This window comes from Typopeltis vanoorti, chromosome 19 (genome assembly GCF_054136105.1).
Source record: "Typopeltis vanoorti isolate ZY-2024b chromosome 19, IOZ_Tvanoo_1.0, whole genome shotgun sequence".
NCBI classification, from domain to species: domain Eukaryota; kingdom Metazoa; phylum Arthropoda; class Arachnida; order Uropygi; family Thelyphonidae; genus Typopeltis; species Typopeltis vanoorti.
Window position 1 is genome coordinate 107,150,563 of NC_143567.1, and position 17,255 is coordinate 107,167,817.

Consider the following 17,255-nt stretch of genomic DNA (forward strand, 5'->3'; position numbering starts at 1 on the left):
GATTTTTTTTTATTCTACAGACACATTTCAATCTCATAAATTTTTATTATCTGCATCAACCGCTTTATTAAGATTACTGACGCAGATATTACAGCGGATATTATTCCACTCTAACCGCATAGTTATTCCTAATATCGAGTCGGAAAGTTATTTTTTGTGATTTTGCTTCTACCCAAGCTCCGAACTCTAGAAGAAACTATAAATATTAAAGTACAATTTTATATTTTATTTCTCGAAGGTTTTTGATAACAAAGAAGCAGGACTTTGGAATCTATTGTAAGATCTATCATATTTCTTAGGGCAGATGGACCATAATGGTTTTCATTCCGTCTGTGTTTCACGGATGGGTTATTTTATTCTGAAAGTGGAAATAAATCAACAGAGCTAGGATGTGGAGAGGGTGTAGTGAAATATCTTCTTCTTCTTCTTTTAGAAGAAGCAATTTAGGAAGTTGTCCGAAATAGTGGGAGTGTGAATGTTATTCTGAACATCCTTTGTATGGCCGACAATGTGGCCGATGGCTAGCTAGTCCGAGCTATCAAATGCAGACTCTGAAGTTGCGTTACTACTTTAACATCAGCTGTCAAATACTTGCTGACACAATGAAATTCCCAGTTTATGTTTAGGGGAAAAGAGGGGGTGGGGAGAGGTGAATGATGGATAAAAATCCCCCACTGGAAACGATATAAACTGACGGGTCAACATGTAGTGAAAGTAATGTCAACACATGCCAATTAGTTTTGTTTCTGATGAAAGTACACGCAAGTGTTGTCATAGCAACGAGATGTGGAACGTAGAAATGATACAACTATTGGATGTAATAGAAATTTCAGTTTAATACTAACTCTAACATTTGTGTTGAAAGCAATAAAACTAAAAGCACTTCATATCTTTTCAGGAGCGCCATCTATCTGAAATTATAGGCTGATTCTTAGGGTGAAGGATTTAATTTTTTTTAAACAATACACTTTGCTTCAGGCTTCATTGACTCATGTTAGGCTACATCATTCTGTGTTTTGTTTATCTGTTTTTTTTATGTGCCTCTCCAGTGGGCGATTTTTTATTCCTGAGGCTTTTTTTCAGTGACAACTCTGATCCTTTTATGTGAACAAAGAATACCTAATCCATTATTTATTGCGTTTTTTTTAATTTTTTTTTAAAGATTTCCCTATAAGTACAAAATTCTTTCTTAGGCCTGGATCAATTGAGTAACATCATCCGATTAACCAGATAGTACGAAAGAACAAAACTGTGCCCTTTTTCGGATAATACCGACAAGCAAAAGAGAGAAAATCCCTTGTTCTCCAAAAGATTAAATTCTCCTGTTTTTTCTACCAATAAAAAGCAGAAAGGGCTCTGAGAAGAATTAACTAAGCTTAACTGTACATCGTAAAATATAAGAGTATGAAGTCGTAAAGCCTCTAAACATAAAAGATTAAAATAAAAACTTAAATGAACAGTTTTAGATGGTAGATCTCTAAGAAACTAATTCTGAGCTGGTCTTGAGGTAATTTACTTGAGTAAATGAATTCCAGGGAACGTTGGTAAATGCTTGAATTATAGTTCATTAATTGGCCCTCTTTTTCTTTAACAAATGAACTAATCATTTATGCATTTTTTTCTCCCACTGTAATCCCTAATTTTGTGTCATCCTCCCTTTAACTTCCTGAATACCGTACACACAGTTGTTCTGCGCTATGGCAAATATTGGCGTGTTTTGAAACTCATTTTAGATTGTACACAAAATTTCCCCAAATACAATCATTTTAGTACGGATGTACAAAAATACTTTGCAAAATTACTCTTTCCTCTAATCATGATAATTGGTATTGGCTAAGGGGAGAAATTAATTTCTTCGAACAGTAATTAAGAAATAATCATTTTAATATTCTGTTCATCACTTCGTAGATGAGTCTAGGAAGCCACGAAGAAATGAGAGGACGGTCAGAGCTAAAAAAAATACTGCCTATGAAAACACCATTAAGGAAAATTAACATTGGGGTTAATTTTACAAATTAATGTCTGCTAAAGTTGCGGAGGGGAAGGAACTTTCGTTATGTAGTGTAGATTGAGATGAGAAATGGGAAGAAGCTGACTTGATTATAATTAGAACCAGGCAGAAGGGAAGTGCCCTGAGCAAAATCGTTACTCGGGAAATTAAGTTATCCACGTGCACTAATTTACTTCTTTCTTGCATTTCTTTTAGAAAAAAGATTGGCAGCTGAAGTTTCGTTTTCTTCTTACTGCCAAATTTCACTCAAACATATACTAATAGATGGCGTGGTCATCAGTTATTATACTTAATGAGTTCGTTTGCTGTACTTTTGTATAAAAGTAATATTTTTAAATTAATTGAGATAGTTATATTTTTTATTACAGCCTGTGTGCAGGTAAGCTCCGGAGTGAGTGCAATTTTCGGCCCTCAAGATCCTTTACTAGGGAGTCATGTACAGTCGCTGTGTGATGCGCTGGACATCCCCCATATCGAGTCACGCTTAGACATGGAACCAGAGGTGAACGAATTTTCCATCAATCTCCATCCCCATCCGGGTATCGTCGGGAATGCAGTGAGGGACCTCATCAAATACTTGAACTGGACCAAGGTGGCCATCATATACGAAGATGATATGTGTAAGTCTCTTTCTCTTATTCTGTTGTTCATGTCTCAGTGTCGTGAATTATAGGTTCATCTCGCTTCTCTTTTTCTAGTTTCTTCTCTCTATCTCTCTTCATTAGTCTTCGTTATTCTCCTTCTCTCTCTCCGTTTCCCAATCCCATTCATGTGCGGTCTCCTATCTATGAGGTTGATTACTATCATGTAACTCATGGTTAACTACGGACGTAACTACACGTGGTGAGGACCCTTTCTCTTCCACATATTGTCGTAAGTATTCATGGTTGTAAATCAGTGTGTGCTTAGAGGGACTGCATGCCTGTTCTTTGGAACGAAAAACCCCAGTTTTTTTCTGGTGAAAATCCCCCTACCTCCGTATAAGACCGGCTAACTCACCTTTAGTCCAAAGAGACCAGTAAAGGTTCCTCACGTCATCTTTTAGAGAGAAATCTTTCTACGGCGAGATCTCTCTCTCTCTAAAAGTATTTATGTTTACTTTTGAGTCCTTATTGGGAATTTTTCCCGTACATCTCCTTGAACATTCACGGCATAAAGTTCATTTATCTTTTACTTTTCATATTTAGAAGACTTTAAGAGTCGCATTTTATCTTATGTTATATCCTCATACATAACCATATTTACATTTCATATTTTACTGCCACTAAAGTAGTTACAGTGTAACTTGCGATTCTAAGTCGAAGTAGGCTTCTTATCATCTACATTTAAACAGTTCTTTACAGATATATTCTCCTTTCTTTTTATCACTAGTTTGTATCTTTCGTACGTTATACTTTCTGTAGTTATTCGTTCTCTTAATATGTTTCCCGGCTAAACTTGAATGCTATCCAAACTTGAAGGATCCTTGAAAACTGAACGAGATATTTAATATTTTCCACTGCATCCTAGTTTCATTAGAAATTTCAACAGGGTCAATAGATTGGATAGAATTGAACTCTATCGTTATGTTTACACTAAAGATGCTTCATCCGTAGAGTATTTATTACCTTGCGGGAAGTCCATTATGTATCCACTAAGTCCTCTGTCAATAGATAAATTCCTAACCTCTAATAATCTAAGTTACGATGTAAATATTGGATATCACGATTGCTTACGGTTATTCTCAAGAAATGAGATTTGGACAGTGTAGATCGATAACAAATGCATGCATTGCAAGAAGATGGTACAACATATTTAATTATTTCCTTGTTTAATTATTGCAGAACATCTTAATCGCGATCGGAGAATTGAAGTTTTATTTTTAATCCAACTGTGTTTAAATATGTGTTTAAAATTTCTAATTAACATGCTCTAAAAGTAAATTAACTTGACCATGTTTGCGTTTATCTGTTTCATTTCTTCATAGCTCTTATCAGTTTGCAAGAACTCGTCAGACCGCCCATACCAAGAGAGCTCCAAGTGGTTTTCCGTAAGACGCACCGCAGTACATTTAGGGATACTCTTAAAGATATTAAGAATAGAGGAATATTCAGCATAGTGGTAGATACAAGGCCCGAAAACCTCCCTTTGCTTTTGCAAGCGGTACGTATTCATGATCTGAGGTTCTTTAAAAGCTCAAACTAATCATAGAGCTTATTGAGAAAGCTGAACAATTATTGAAACGATAAATATCCCAGAATTCAGTGAATAATAATAAAATGATACAGTTATAAGAGAAACTGGGTAATAGCTAAAATATGTTCATATTTTTAACTTCGAATAATCTTCAGTATTGTTTTGTTATAATAACTGTAAACTTCATTAATTCAAGTCATTTATTAATCAAAAATTTAAATTCGAGTAATTATTTCGAATAGCTCTGTATTCAAAGATATTTAATTTCTTAATATACTTCGTTTTTTTTTTTTTTTCAGATTTTGCAAGTCCAGATGAATGATTACAAATATTATTATCATTTTGCTACTTTCGTGAGTACAGTTTGTAGTTCAAGATTATCACATATATCTATTGGATTACTTATTAATAATTATTATTCATGAGAGTGTGTTATACACTTCTATTAGCCTTAATCTCTGTTTGCAGGACCTGGAAACGTACAATTTAGAAGACTTTAAATATAACTTCGTCAACATCACCTCGTATCGAATGGTAGATGCTGATCATCCTACAGTTAAACAGATTATTAGAGACATGGAGAAATTCCAACCAGTCGGTCAGCATATTCTTAATAAGAGTAATGTGATTAAGGCAAGTATAAACTTTTAAATGAATCCTAATTGAGAATCTTAATGATCTTCCTGGCTTTGACTATCGTCCACCGATGTAATTAAAAGTATTTGCTTTTCTAGGTGGAGCCTGCCCTCATATATGATTCTGTGAATTCGTTTGCTTATGGACTCCACGCATTGCAAAGCAGCGCCGCCTTGCGGCCAGCTAATGTATCTTGCGAAGAAGAAATTCCTTGGAATGATGGAAGCAGTCTTTTTAATTACATTAATTCGGTAAATGTTTGATTTTTAATTAATCTGCAAATAACATTAGATTTGTGTTTTCTGAAGAGTGACTTGAGGAATGGTTTGAGTGAAAAATAATTGCTGGAATATCCACAGGATATAAATGGAAAATGCATCAGTCTAATTGCCATTCTGGTGATAATCTGGTCTCCGCGTGCTGTGCCAGAGATTTCCTGTTAGATTTGCTGCCATGGTGATGTGTTATGACCATTTTCCGCCCACACAGTGTTGTCTGCGTGGGTTGTAGCATCCTCTGGTAGCAACTGTAACCAATGGTTACAACGACTGTGACAACGTTCGCAAAGTATCACACGAGCCGGGATGCGGGTCCCGTTCTCTTATCAACAGTACTTAGAAGGGAAGTAGCGTAACCATGACAACCACATGAGGTGATGAGCAAATGTGTCTGAAAGACATCTTCGTTCCCACTTACTGCAGTTGAGAAGTACCCGTCTGAGATTAGGTAGTCCCACAAAGTGGCGGCTATTTTTTGCAGAAAAGACCCGTCGAGGAACCCGTCAAGGGTTTCGCTGCAGTTAGAGGAGTCTTCCAAAGCATCCCAAATCATTCGTGGAATTTGGTGAGAGTTATGCCATATTTAATTGGAACTTGTTTCGTTCAAATAAGTAAAAATATGTCATGACGAAATGTTAGATGGACTCATTTGTGGGTAGTGTAAGAATAAATTGCTTGATGTATTAAATAAAAAAATGAAAAAAAAATTTCATCACTCATGGCTGGAGAACTTGAGATTTTAGATGAAGACTATTGTACGTAAGACTAGCACTACTACGTATATAAAGACTAGCAATACTATATTACTTGAGAATTATTATAGAATAAAGTGGGTTCTCGTTGTCATCTTGTCTAATAGTATTCTATGTCTGTACATCTGTGTGTTCGGGGGGTATATACCTCTTTTGTAGGACAAATTCGAGTTTCCGATAGAAAAAATCTTCCACCTGATATAGATTCTTGGTATCATAGACGCGATTCGAACCCAGTTCTGTCCAAACAAAAAAGGATCCTTCGAAATCAACTGAGCTATAGAGGCTCTTCAGCATCAATAAGAACTTAATAAAAACGAAAATACATTCAGAATTACTTCTTACCGAAATTATGTGATTATTTCTTAGTAATTTGATAAAAATACCTTCAGTCTTTTATCATCTGAAGCTGTCAAAATTCAAATTTTATGGGAGAAAATCAGTGATCTTTAGTTGAATTTTTCAAACTTTAATAATATATTTGTTATCCGCATCTTTCGTTTAATAATAATAATAATAGTAATAAATCTAGAAAACTTCTTTTGATATTCTGATGGGTGATAGAGAAAGACATTAATTCTCCGACACGGAGAACATTTCCCATGATTCCTTTGGACGTGTCACTGTAATAGGTTAGGTTAATTAAGCTGATGCTTGCATGACGATTTAATCGATTTCTGTTTATTCAAGCGACCTTCTGGGTTGACGCTAATGAGTTTCGTCTCTTGCAGGTAGAATTCCGAGGGCTCACAGGAAAGATCCAGTTCAAGGAAGGTCGCAGGAACAGTCTTAAATTAGATCTCCTTAAGCTCCGAGAAAATCATTTAGAGAAGGTAAGTAGAAGGTAATCAAATTCAAAGAAGTTGAATAGCTTAGTTTTGTTATTATTATAAAATGCATCCTTAAACAAATAAACATATATCGATATAAATAGATTGACAACTCCATTTCATTATTTTTTTAAGGTGGGAGAATGGTCGACTACTGGAAGACTGAATGTGACCAATCACAGAGTGTTTCATGAATTTGGCACCACCAACATCACCTTGAAAGTTACCACCATTGAGGTGAGAATCCGTTTCAGTAATTGATTATAAACGTTTTTCCCAGCTTGCTAACGATTACAAACTCGGCCTTTTTTCCTTTCCTTTACCTAAATGTTTCATTTATCAGGGTCATCGTGGAATGGTATACTTTCTGCTTACTTACCATTCCACTGTTGCCACCTACAGGCTACACGCACAACTCAGGTTGTCCAAGTTGGTGATTTATGGGAATTGCCAATCTTTTTACTGAAGCCATTATAATAATGGTAACACTAAAATATTTTCTTTGTTATATAGATGCGTGTATTTGGAGTGATACAAATCCGTACGTAATACAAAAATAAAATAAGCCGAAATCCCATTGCCATCTGTAGACTCAGCGAAGCTAAGAAAGTTTAAAAAATAAATAATCAGTCAGTATAAACTATGAATGGGCTTGGCCTCAACAAACAGGAGGGGGCTAGTTCTTTTGAATAAAAGTTGATAACAATTCCAAAAATGAATGGACACTTATATCATAATTATAACAATAGTCCGTGGTATTTACAAGCCCGACGACCTACCCAGATTGACTTTTGTAACCATAATTTTAGGATTAGAAGTTAGTCGTATGCCTAAATATGTTATATCATTATATATAAATTGAGTGCGTTCTCCCAGATGGTTTGCTTTTTCGTAAAAACCATTCTACCTTCCTACGATAATAGTTAACTCACCTTCCGTTGAAAAGCTCTGATAGATTAGGATTCAAACAAAGGTCATTCTTTTCAAACAAAAGGCTTGGACGAAAACGGAGCGATGGAGGCTCTAATATAATTTTATTATATAGAATGATTTATTATATTAGCCTTATTGCTTGGTTAAGATGAATGTGGCGTTATACTAGCTGTGTTTCCATAGCAACGTTTGTTTCTTTTTGCGTCTACCAGGTGGCAGGCGAATTATGTACACCGTAAATAAATGATCTTACCAAATCGACAATCTTTTCTGTATAAATCAGTGCATGCAAAGTATGATAAAAGACCTCTATTTAGTCCGCTTGAATAATTTGTATTCTCCAACATCAAACTAATACTAATGCACAGCGCTGCCTCAATACTGATGAATCAAACGTTGTCTGATTCCCCCATTGACTAATGACTTGACCCATGCTAATACCATGGAGAGTTTTAATTCTGTGTTAAGACATAATTCACGTGACTACCATATTAATGCGCTTGTTAAATCTGTGTTAACGCCTATTGTGTCTACCAATGGCTTTGTTTACTCTCCCCGAGATTTCCTCACTCTTTCTAACAAAGAATCAGTGATGGAACACTTCATCGACTGTGAGATGAGAAAAATGAAGACTTGGCACGAGCTTGTTAGGCTCTGACATTCGTTATTTTAATACTCTGGCGACGACCATCCCTTCGACTATAACTGCTGACCAAGAAACACCACACACACACACACACACACACACACACACACACACACACACACACACACACACACACACACACACACACACACACACACACACACACACACACACACACACACACACACACACACACACACACACCAAATATCTCTGCGAATAATAATGAGAGATCTCCAAATTGGCTGTTTGTTTCGGGGCACTTTTTTTTTTTCGTTCTTTCGGTTCATAAAAATCGTTGCTGAGGTACGTCAGCTTCATTAGTGAGCCTCATTTATGTTTTCCGGGGATGCTGCAACTCGGCTACTCCTCTTGACCCTAATTTGCGACGTCCTCTGGCCATTTACAACATCTGGAAATCTCGCTCTCGAAGACCTTCTAATTTAGACGCACCCTCATTTGAGCGCAATTTATTTTTCCCTTGTTGCAGATCTGCTTTAAACAGAGTGGCTGCTCCGCCGTTTGTCGGTAATGAGAAAGTGTTCTATTAAGAAGCAGCTGTCCTACACGATAATAATAACTCTAATTTGCGTAACATGGGTTTTTATTAGGTAAAATTTGATATATGAAGAATATAGTTCAAAAGTCACAATTGGCTGTTGATATTTTATGCTCATCTGTGATTAAAGAGTCATAAAATGTAATAATGATAATAATTAAAAAGTAGAATAATGTTAAGGGTAGCTCTCTCATGCTCCTAAGTATATCAGAAATGTATAAAGTTTGAAAAAAATACATTATTTTATCTTAATTTTGCGCTAAACAAAAAGATACGTTACGCCAACAGCAGTTCAAATTGATGTCACGTCATCAGTAGTTAAAATGACGTCACATTATCAGTAGTTCAAATTGAAGTCACATAATTTTGAAGTCGGTAGTTCAAATTGATGTACGTCATCAGTAGTTCAAATTGACGTCTCACAATGAGTAGTTCAAATTGACGTCACGTCACAAGTAGTTCAAATTGATTCACTTCATCAGTATTGCAAATTAACATCACGTCAACAGTAGTTCAAACTGACGTCATGTCATCAATAGTTCAAATTGACGTCCATTATCAATAGTTCAAATTGACGTCCATTATCAGTAGTTCAAATTGATGTCTCACAATGAGCAGTTCAAACTGACGTCATGTCATCAGTAGTTCAAATTAATGTCACGTCATCAGCAGTTCAAATTGACGTCTCACAATTAGTTGTTCGAATTGACGTCACGTCATGAGTAGTTCAAATTGAAGTCGAAGTCACATCATCGGTAGTTCAAATTGAAGTCGAAGTCACATCATCGGTAGTTCAAATTGATGTCGCATCACCAGTAATAATTGAAGTCATATGATCAGTAGTTCAAATTGACGTCACATGATCAGTAGTTCAAATCGATGTCATCATCATCACCAGTTCAAATTGACATTATCAATGTGGTTATCCTCATCATAGCTAAGATAGAAATTTTGGTGTAATTGCACAAGCTATGCAAATGATAAGAATAGCTGCTATATTCATAATTTTAATGGGCTAAGTCTTCTTAAGGTGTTTCTCAGACTAAAGAGACTTGATTTATGGTCTTTCTCATTAAACAGTTTACTATTCAGAAAATATTATGAAAAACTTTTATTAATAAGGTAAGAGTGCTTCAACCTACTGCTCCTAACACACCATCTTCATATTGCTTACAGTCCACTCCTTATGTGATGTTGAAGGCCAATAAGAATCTAACAGGAAACGATCGCTTCGAAGGCTTCTGTATTGATCTTCTTCGGACCATCGCCGACCTGATCGGATTCAGTTACGAACTTTATCTTGTGCCTGACAAGAAATTTGGCGCCGAGAATACCACCACCGGAGAATGGAATGGACTGGTCAGAGAGATCATTGATAAGGTAAGATTTTTGCATTCCTTTGTTTGTTAAACATTACCCAATGGATCATTTGTGAGTTACTTGAAGCCATTTCCCTCCTATTTTTATTTGTATGTTTCTTTTCCAGAATGCCGATCTTGCAATGGCTCCGATGACCATCAACTACGCTCGTGAGAGTGTCATCGACTTCACCAAACCCTTCATGAACTTGGGCATCGGGATCCTGTTCAAGTTGCCCAAGAGCATGCCGGTCCGCTTATTTTCGTTTATGAGTCCCTTGGCGGTGGATATCTGGCTATACGTGTTGGCGGCGTACGCGGTTGTGAGCTCGACCATGTTCATCGTGGCCCGCTTCAGTCCGTACGAGTGGCAGAACCCCCATCCGTGCGTCAGCGACAGTGACGTCATGGAAAACCAGTTCAGTCTCGCCAACAGTTTCTGGTTCACCATCGTAACCCTCATGCACCAGGGCTGCGATCTCAATCCAAGGGCTACTTCCACACGAATAATAGGCGCCATCTGGTGGTTCTTCACGTTAATCATGATATCGTCTTACACTGCCAACCTTGCAGCCTTTCTTACCGTCGAGAGGATGATCACGCCCATAGAAAGCGTAGAAGACCTTGCAGAGCAAAATAAGATCGCCTATGGAACCTTGGAAGGAGGATCTACGATGACCTTCTTCCGGGTGAGTAGCAATTTAGGTGTTAAATTTTCATTGTCTGAGTGATTCCCTGAAAACTAATTTTTAAAGGACAACTGGCCCCATCTATTAGATGTTTGTTGTACGTCAAAGTAACTATTTGCTTCTTTCTTTATATGCATTGATGCGGATAGGATTCGAAGATTGAAACATACCAAAAGATGTGGAGGTATATGGAGAACAGGCCATTGGTTTTTGTGTCATCATACGATGACGGAGTGAGTAGAGTGCTAGAAGGAAACTATGCCTTCCTCATGGAATCGACCATGTTGGACTTTATGGTCCAGAGAGACTGTAATTTAACTCAGGTTGGAGGATTGCTGGATTCCAAGGGTTATGGGATTGCAACGCCCATGGGTGAGTTGACTAGCTTAATAACGTTTCAAATCCATGTTGGCTTTGTTAATAAATTGTGATTATTATTTGTGTTTGCAATAACAATACTATTCGAATTAATTGTGCTTTCACATGATTGCAATTTTAATACTTGAAGTCAAAATATTTATTTTTTGTATAATTTTTATTTAATGATAATAATATTGTTAAAGAAAATTATTATTAAATAATAATACTTAATAATAACATTATATTAAAGATTATTATCAAAGCAACAAAGCAACGCTCGTTGGTAAGCGAAACATTCGCTTACCGAGAATGTACGTTGCTTTGATAAATGTAGTGGATTGGCTTATCATAGCAGCACAGTGAAATGTATGGTGATATATGGTATAGTAGATTTCATTTTTAAAAATGAAAAAAAAATCGCGTTGTTATGATAACGCTGATTTTATTGCTATAAATAAATAAATACGTGTTGCTATGAGAAACGTAGGATTTATTGGCGAGAATAAACAAGAATAATATACATTGCCATGGTTACGTAGATTTCATTGGTTGATATAAATATTGTCACGTTGAATAAATAAATTTATTCAAAGTGACGTAATAATTTCATTCTCGTTGGAAGACGAAAAACTTTTCGAATACATTATTTTAAAATGCATTTTCCTTCTGATGTAGAGTAGATATTATTATATTTAATAAAAAGGATGAATCACAAATGGAATTAGAACTCACAATAACTGAATGAAGAATTTAATTATTTTTAATTGTTTTATTTTATTTTATTTATTTATTAGTTCTTTTCCGATGTTTCCTGTTTTCTCAAGTTTGGTTTTTGAAATTATTACTAACAGGGTCACCGTGGAGGGACAAGATCTCTCTAGCTATCTTAGATCTCCAGGAAAAAGGAGTAATCCAGATGCTGTACAACAAATGGTGGAAAAGTCCGGGCATCACTTGTAACAGAGACGATAAAAACAAAGAAGGAAAAGCGAACTCGCTCGGAGTGGACAATATAGGTGGCGTGTTTGTCGTTCTACTGTGTGGATTGGCAGTCGCAGTTATAGCAGCTGTACTGGAATTTTTCTGGAACTCCAGGAAGACAGCACAGACAGAAAGGGTAAGTTGATTTCCGGAAATGACTGTATGGGAGGAAACATGAAATCCGAGTGTGTTGCTATGGTAACGTACGTACTGTTTTCTCATTCGTCAGCAATTAATGACAAGTTAGGTAATTTCTTCCATAAATTATCTTTAATACTCAACATCTTGGAAATGTCGCTCAACATTTGTAATTTGTAGAAATATTAAAGAGACAAACCAAATTTAATGGTAGGGATTCAATCTCAGCGCTTCATTGCATTTCATGCTTCAATTTTAAGTAAAAATTAATCCTGTCATCTAAGCGTTAATACTTCGTTCCTCCTGTCATTCTAGAGCGAGAGTGTCTTCGTTTGTTAGTAGGCATCCCTCACTTAATCAAACTTTTCTTCTCAGTTGTAACTAACTCGGCATTCCAGGTCTTACCATCAACATTTCCCACTCAGAGAAACCCATTTCACCACTAATTTCTAATCTCGACACACTGACGTTATCAAGACACCTTCAGTATTGTTTAGAATTGAAGCAAGTGGGAACATATCTCAACTGTCGCTATTGGTTCAGTGTTGTTCATACGCTCATTAATAAAATCAGTCTCATTCTTTATTATTACATTGCGATCGAACAATATATATTTTCATTTTCTCTTTAATATACGGTTATCTAATTATACCTCATTAACCTAATGCCTTCTAGAGTAATTTTGTAAATCATTCAAGATCTGAAAAAACTCAAAATTTGGAAAACCATACGAAATGGGTATCAAAGGGCTACTATATTATTCACTCATCGCATCCATAAATGAATACGAGGGAGGTCTGAAAAGTTCTCGGCCTCGAACATAGATGGCAACAGTATCGCAAGAATTTTTTCTTAAGTTCGTACATCTGTCATAAGCATCCATGTGAAATCGCAAGTCATTCTATCAAGTAGTTTGTTTTATACAGCTGTCTGAAGCAAAAGTGTGGTCTGCATCCCTTGAAATGGATAAAATTGAGTATCGTACGATTTTAAAATTCTTTGTAAAAGAAGGTTTAACGCCAAAAGAAATTCATTCGAAGTTCATGAAAGTTATGGGCACTCTTCTCCTTCGTTTTCGACAATTACGAAATGGGCTGCCGAATTTAAACGTGGTCGTACTAGCCTTGAAGATGATCCACGTGAAGGACGTCCAAAAAAGTGTATACCATATCGTGCACTTAATCATTGATTAAGTGCACGATATGTTATTGGATGACCGGCGGGTCAAAGTGCGTGAAATTGCTGAGACTAGAGGCATTTCAAAAGAACGTGTAGGATATAATTTGCATGAAGAATTGCATATGAAAAAGCTTTGCGCAAGATGGGTGCTGTGGTTGCTTACAGCAGATCAAAAACGCATTCGCAGAAAATCTCTGAACAGAGCTTGGAGCGTTTTAACAAGAATAAAACTGAATTTTTGAGTCGACATATTACTATGGATGAGACTTGGATTCACCAGTACACACCACAATCCAAACAATAGTCAAAACAGTGGACTGAAGCTGGTTGTTCAGCGCTAAAGAAGACAAGGTTATGGCATCGGTGTTTTGGGATGCTAAAGGCATTTTGTTTATTAATTATCTTGACAAGGGTAAAACAATAACCGGGGAATATTATTTCGATGTTTCAACCAGACTAGACAAAAAAAAAAAAAAAAAAATCGTGAGAAAAGACCCGGTTTGCAGAAGAAAAAAATCATCTTTCATCAGGACAATGCACCTACCCACAAAGGTGTTTTGGCAATAGGAAAATTAAGGGATCTGCACTATGAATTGTTAGAACATCCACCCTAATCCCCAGATTTGGCTCCCTCTGAATTCTATCTGTTCCTCGCTTGTCAGCGTTTTTCTTCGAATGAAGGGGTGATTGCAGCTGTAGAGGGGTAGTTTGCAGATCTTACTGAGAACCACTACAGGGACGGGCATGGTTCCCACATCCTGAAGTGGGCCCCCAGACCAGGATTTTTGGCGAGCCCCCTGCCTGTCGCTCAGGTTAAGGACAACGCATTGCTCTACATCTACAGGGTTTAGGATCAATTAGTATAAATGATAACATAACAGTAATATTTATTTTAAAAAATATCAACATCTACATAATACAAACTGATAATAATATTCAAAATTGCTTCAAAGCATATTTTCTAGCGTTTGTCGACGTTTGTCAATAATTGACATTATTGACATTTATCAATAATGTCAATAAAATCAAATCGATTAGCCAAATCATTTTCGATGCACAAAATTGCTAGGGGATTAAGTCGTTCTTGGCTACTTGTGCTTCTTTGCCATGTTTTCAATGAATTGGCCAGTCTGCTGAATGATCTCTCAGATGAAGAAACAGTAACCGGTATTGTGCAAAATAGTTTAATGACGAGGCAGATATTGGCAAATATACCTTGCAAGTTTTTGTCATAAATTGCATTCAGAAATGTCATCGGACTTGTTTCTGTGCCAAAAATTATCTTATGAATACTTTTAAGGTGAAGAATTTCATCAATAACTCTTCTGACAGATCTTTGTCATACATATTCACAAGTTTTGCTGCTTTTGCGATAAGTTAACCATCGACGAAGATGTGGAAATTTAAAATAGGTGAGAATAATTCAGATATATTATCTGCTGCTTCAAACTTTGTTTTTAAATCATTCATAATGAATTCCAATGCTGGATAAATTATAAAAAGTTTCAAATTTTATTCAGGTTCTAGAGTAGTTTTTCGATTTTCGAAAAAATGAGGTTGCACACCGATTGCTTCAGTAACTATGTTTGCTTCTTGGACAACACTTTCCCACGAGTCACGTAAGTGTTGTATCTCTTGCATTAACTCTTATAAGTGCGGACTCGACCTCAAGAGATATTCCTTTACTTTGTATAATAATGTTCTTATTGTCAATACTTGCTAGTATTTTGTGCCAAAACTTTGTCATGAGCATACTTTATAAGATCTGAAATATTTTTTCAAGCCTTTAATTGTGTTCAGTTTTGAAAGTGTTAATTCTGTGTCCATCTCTCCGAGAATGACATCCAACACAGCAAGTACACCGGGATAATGTTAACAATTGGGCGCACAGTTTGAATTCTTTCACTCCACCTTGTTTCTGAAAGACTTTGAAGAGAGAGTGGTATGTGTTTTTTCAGTACTTCCCAGCGTGCAGGAGTGTGAGCAAAGAAAGAGTAGAAGCTCTCTATATTCTCAAAAAACGTTAACATTTGGGTTGATTTTGGCAGCATTGACTCCTAAGCGGTTTAGTGAATGTGCTCCGCAGGGAGAGAATAAGGCACATTTGTTCTTTGGTAAAATAGGAGATTTTACCCCGCTTCTTTTTCCACTCATACTCGCGCCATTGTCGGAGCCTTGTGAAATGCAATCTTCGAGAGGTATACTGCTTATTTTCCAGAGTTTCAAGTATTTCTTTAGTTATTTTTTCTGCAGTTTTTCCAATATAGTTCATGAATTCAATGAAACGTTCATTTTAAAAATTTGGATATGAATTGACGACCTGGCGATGCCTTCGATTCTCTCTCGGATTTAAGTTTCCTCTTCTGCGCTCCGGACTTATATTTGTACTTTGATCCAGACATTGGGATTTTATTTATTCTAACTAGAACGTCTTTGCTTGCTTGACAGCAATTTATTTAAATATTTTTAATATCTCAAATTCGCATGATCTGAAAAAAAAATTGTTTGTTTCATACAAAAAATCATAACTAAAAAAGTTTGATATTTTCTTTTACTTACTAACTAGCAAAATTTTAATTCAAATAAGAAAAATCATTCTCAAATAAAGAATTTTGTAGAAACTTTTCAGTTTCTTGAGATCAACTTAACCAACTTAACTATCAAATAGAGCTTTCTCTTTTACGAATAAAATAAGATTCTCTCAGCATCCGTAGCATACGCACCGTAGGCACCGGTAGGGCAGTGTGCCGATAACATCGGCACACTAAAGATCCAACAAGACGCCCCCCCCCCCCTAATTCCGCGCCCCTAAGTTAGAGCCCTGTCAACCCCTTGTGGGGGCCATATGAACGTGATAATGGCGCTGGAGCATTGATGGAATCAATGTATTAGTCTTAAGGGAGATTATGTTGAAAAATAAAAATAATTTTGAAATTATAAATTCGTTTTTTCATTGTTAGGCCGAGAACCTTTCAGACCATCCTCGTATATAGGCTATCGTTACTTAATAATTTATTATGTATTTGTTGAATATGTGTGTTATTAATTGCATCTTTACAAATGAATGATGAATTTTAATTATTTTTAAATTTATAATTATATATAGAAACTATTTAAGCGAACACATTCTATCTAATTGAATGTAGAATTTGGTATTTTGTTCCACACAGCAATCTCTGTGTTCTGAGATGGCAGAAGAGCTGAGGTTTGCAGTTAAGTGCAGAGCATCCCGTCAGAGACCAGCTCTGAAGCGTCAATGTTCAAAGTGTATTCCAGGAACGACGTACGTCCCAGCTGCTTTAGAAGTCCCCCAAGAAAACGGCATCATGCAGATGATGGACTTAAGGAAGTCACCGATCGTATACGAATGCAGTGAATCTTAGTCTTCGGTTACTGTTCAGATTCTTTTGGGGAGGAATACAGGGAGCTGAAATAGAGACTGTCCCATCAGTTTTTATGTAACACCGGATTCTTCTGAAGAATTCTACAGAAAAACTGGCGAGATTTGCCCATTTAAACCGCGCCACTTTCGTATTACATCCCAGCCACAAGGGCAAAATGTTATGCAAAATGATTAACGGGTAGAAATAAGGACCTTCATTTACGAAAAGAACCGCATGGAACTTGAGAAAGAGTCCATTGTGTGTAACAACTGGGCTTTGTTGGACGTATCAGTGCTTTATGTGTTCTGCCATATTTTCGTTACTATGCATACGTTTTTCTTTCACCC

At 36.3% G+C, this 17,255-nt stretch overlaps 1 protein-coding gene across 1 annotated transcript in view; it reads left to right on the top strand.

Moving 5' to 3' along the window:
* Positions 1 to 16,908, top strand: part of LOC150096430 (glutamate receptor ionotropic, kainate 2-like) — an 80,096-nt gene extending 63,188 nt beyond the window's left edge. Inside the window, exons 4-15 of the mRNA XM_090409061.1 lie at positions 2,380 to 2,631; positions 3,978 to 4,153; positions 4,486 to 4,539; positions 4,655 to 4,819; positions 4,921 to 5,073; positions 6,584 to 6,685; positions 6,818 to 6,919; positions 9,997 to 10,200; positions 10,307 to 10,867; positions 11,017 to 11,239; positions 12,079 to 12,344; positions 16,696 to 16,908. Coding sequence (XP_090265187.1) covers positions 2,380 to 2,631; positions 3,978 to 4,153; positions 4,486 to 4,539; positions 4,655 to 4,819; positions 4,921 to 5,073; positions 6,584 to 6,685; positions 6,818 to 6,919; positions 9,997 to 10,200; positions 10,307 to 10,867; positions 11,017 to 11,239; positions 12,079 to 12,344; positions 16,696 to 16,908 — 2,471 coding nt within the window. The remainder of the gene's footprint in view (positions 1 to 2,379; positions 2,632 to 3,977; positions 4,154 to 4,485; positions 4,540 to 4,654; positions 4,820 to 4,920; positions 5,074 to 6,583; positions 6,686 to 6,817; positions 6,920 to 9,996; positions 10,201 to 10,306; positions 10,868 to 11,016; positions 11,240 to 12,078; positions 12,345 to 16,695) is intronic.
* The last annotated feature ends 347 nt before the right edge of the window (positions 16,909 to 17,255 follow it).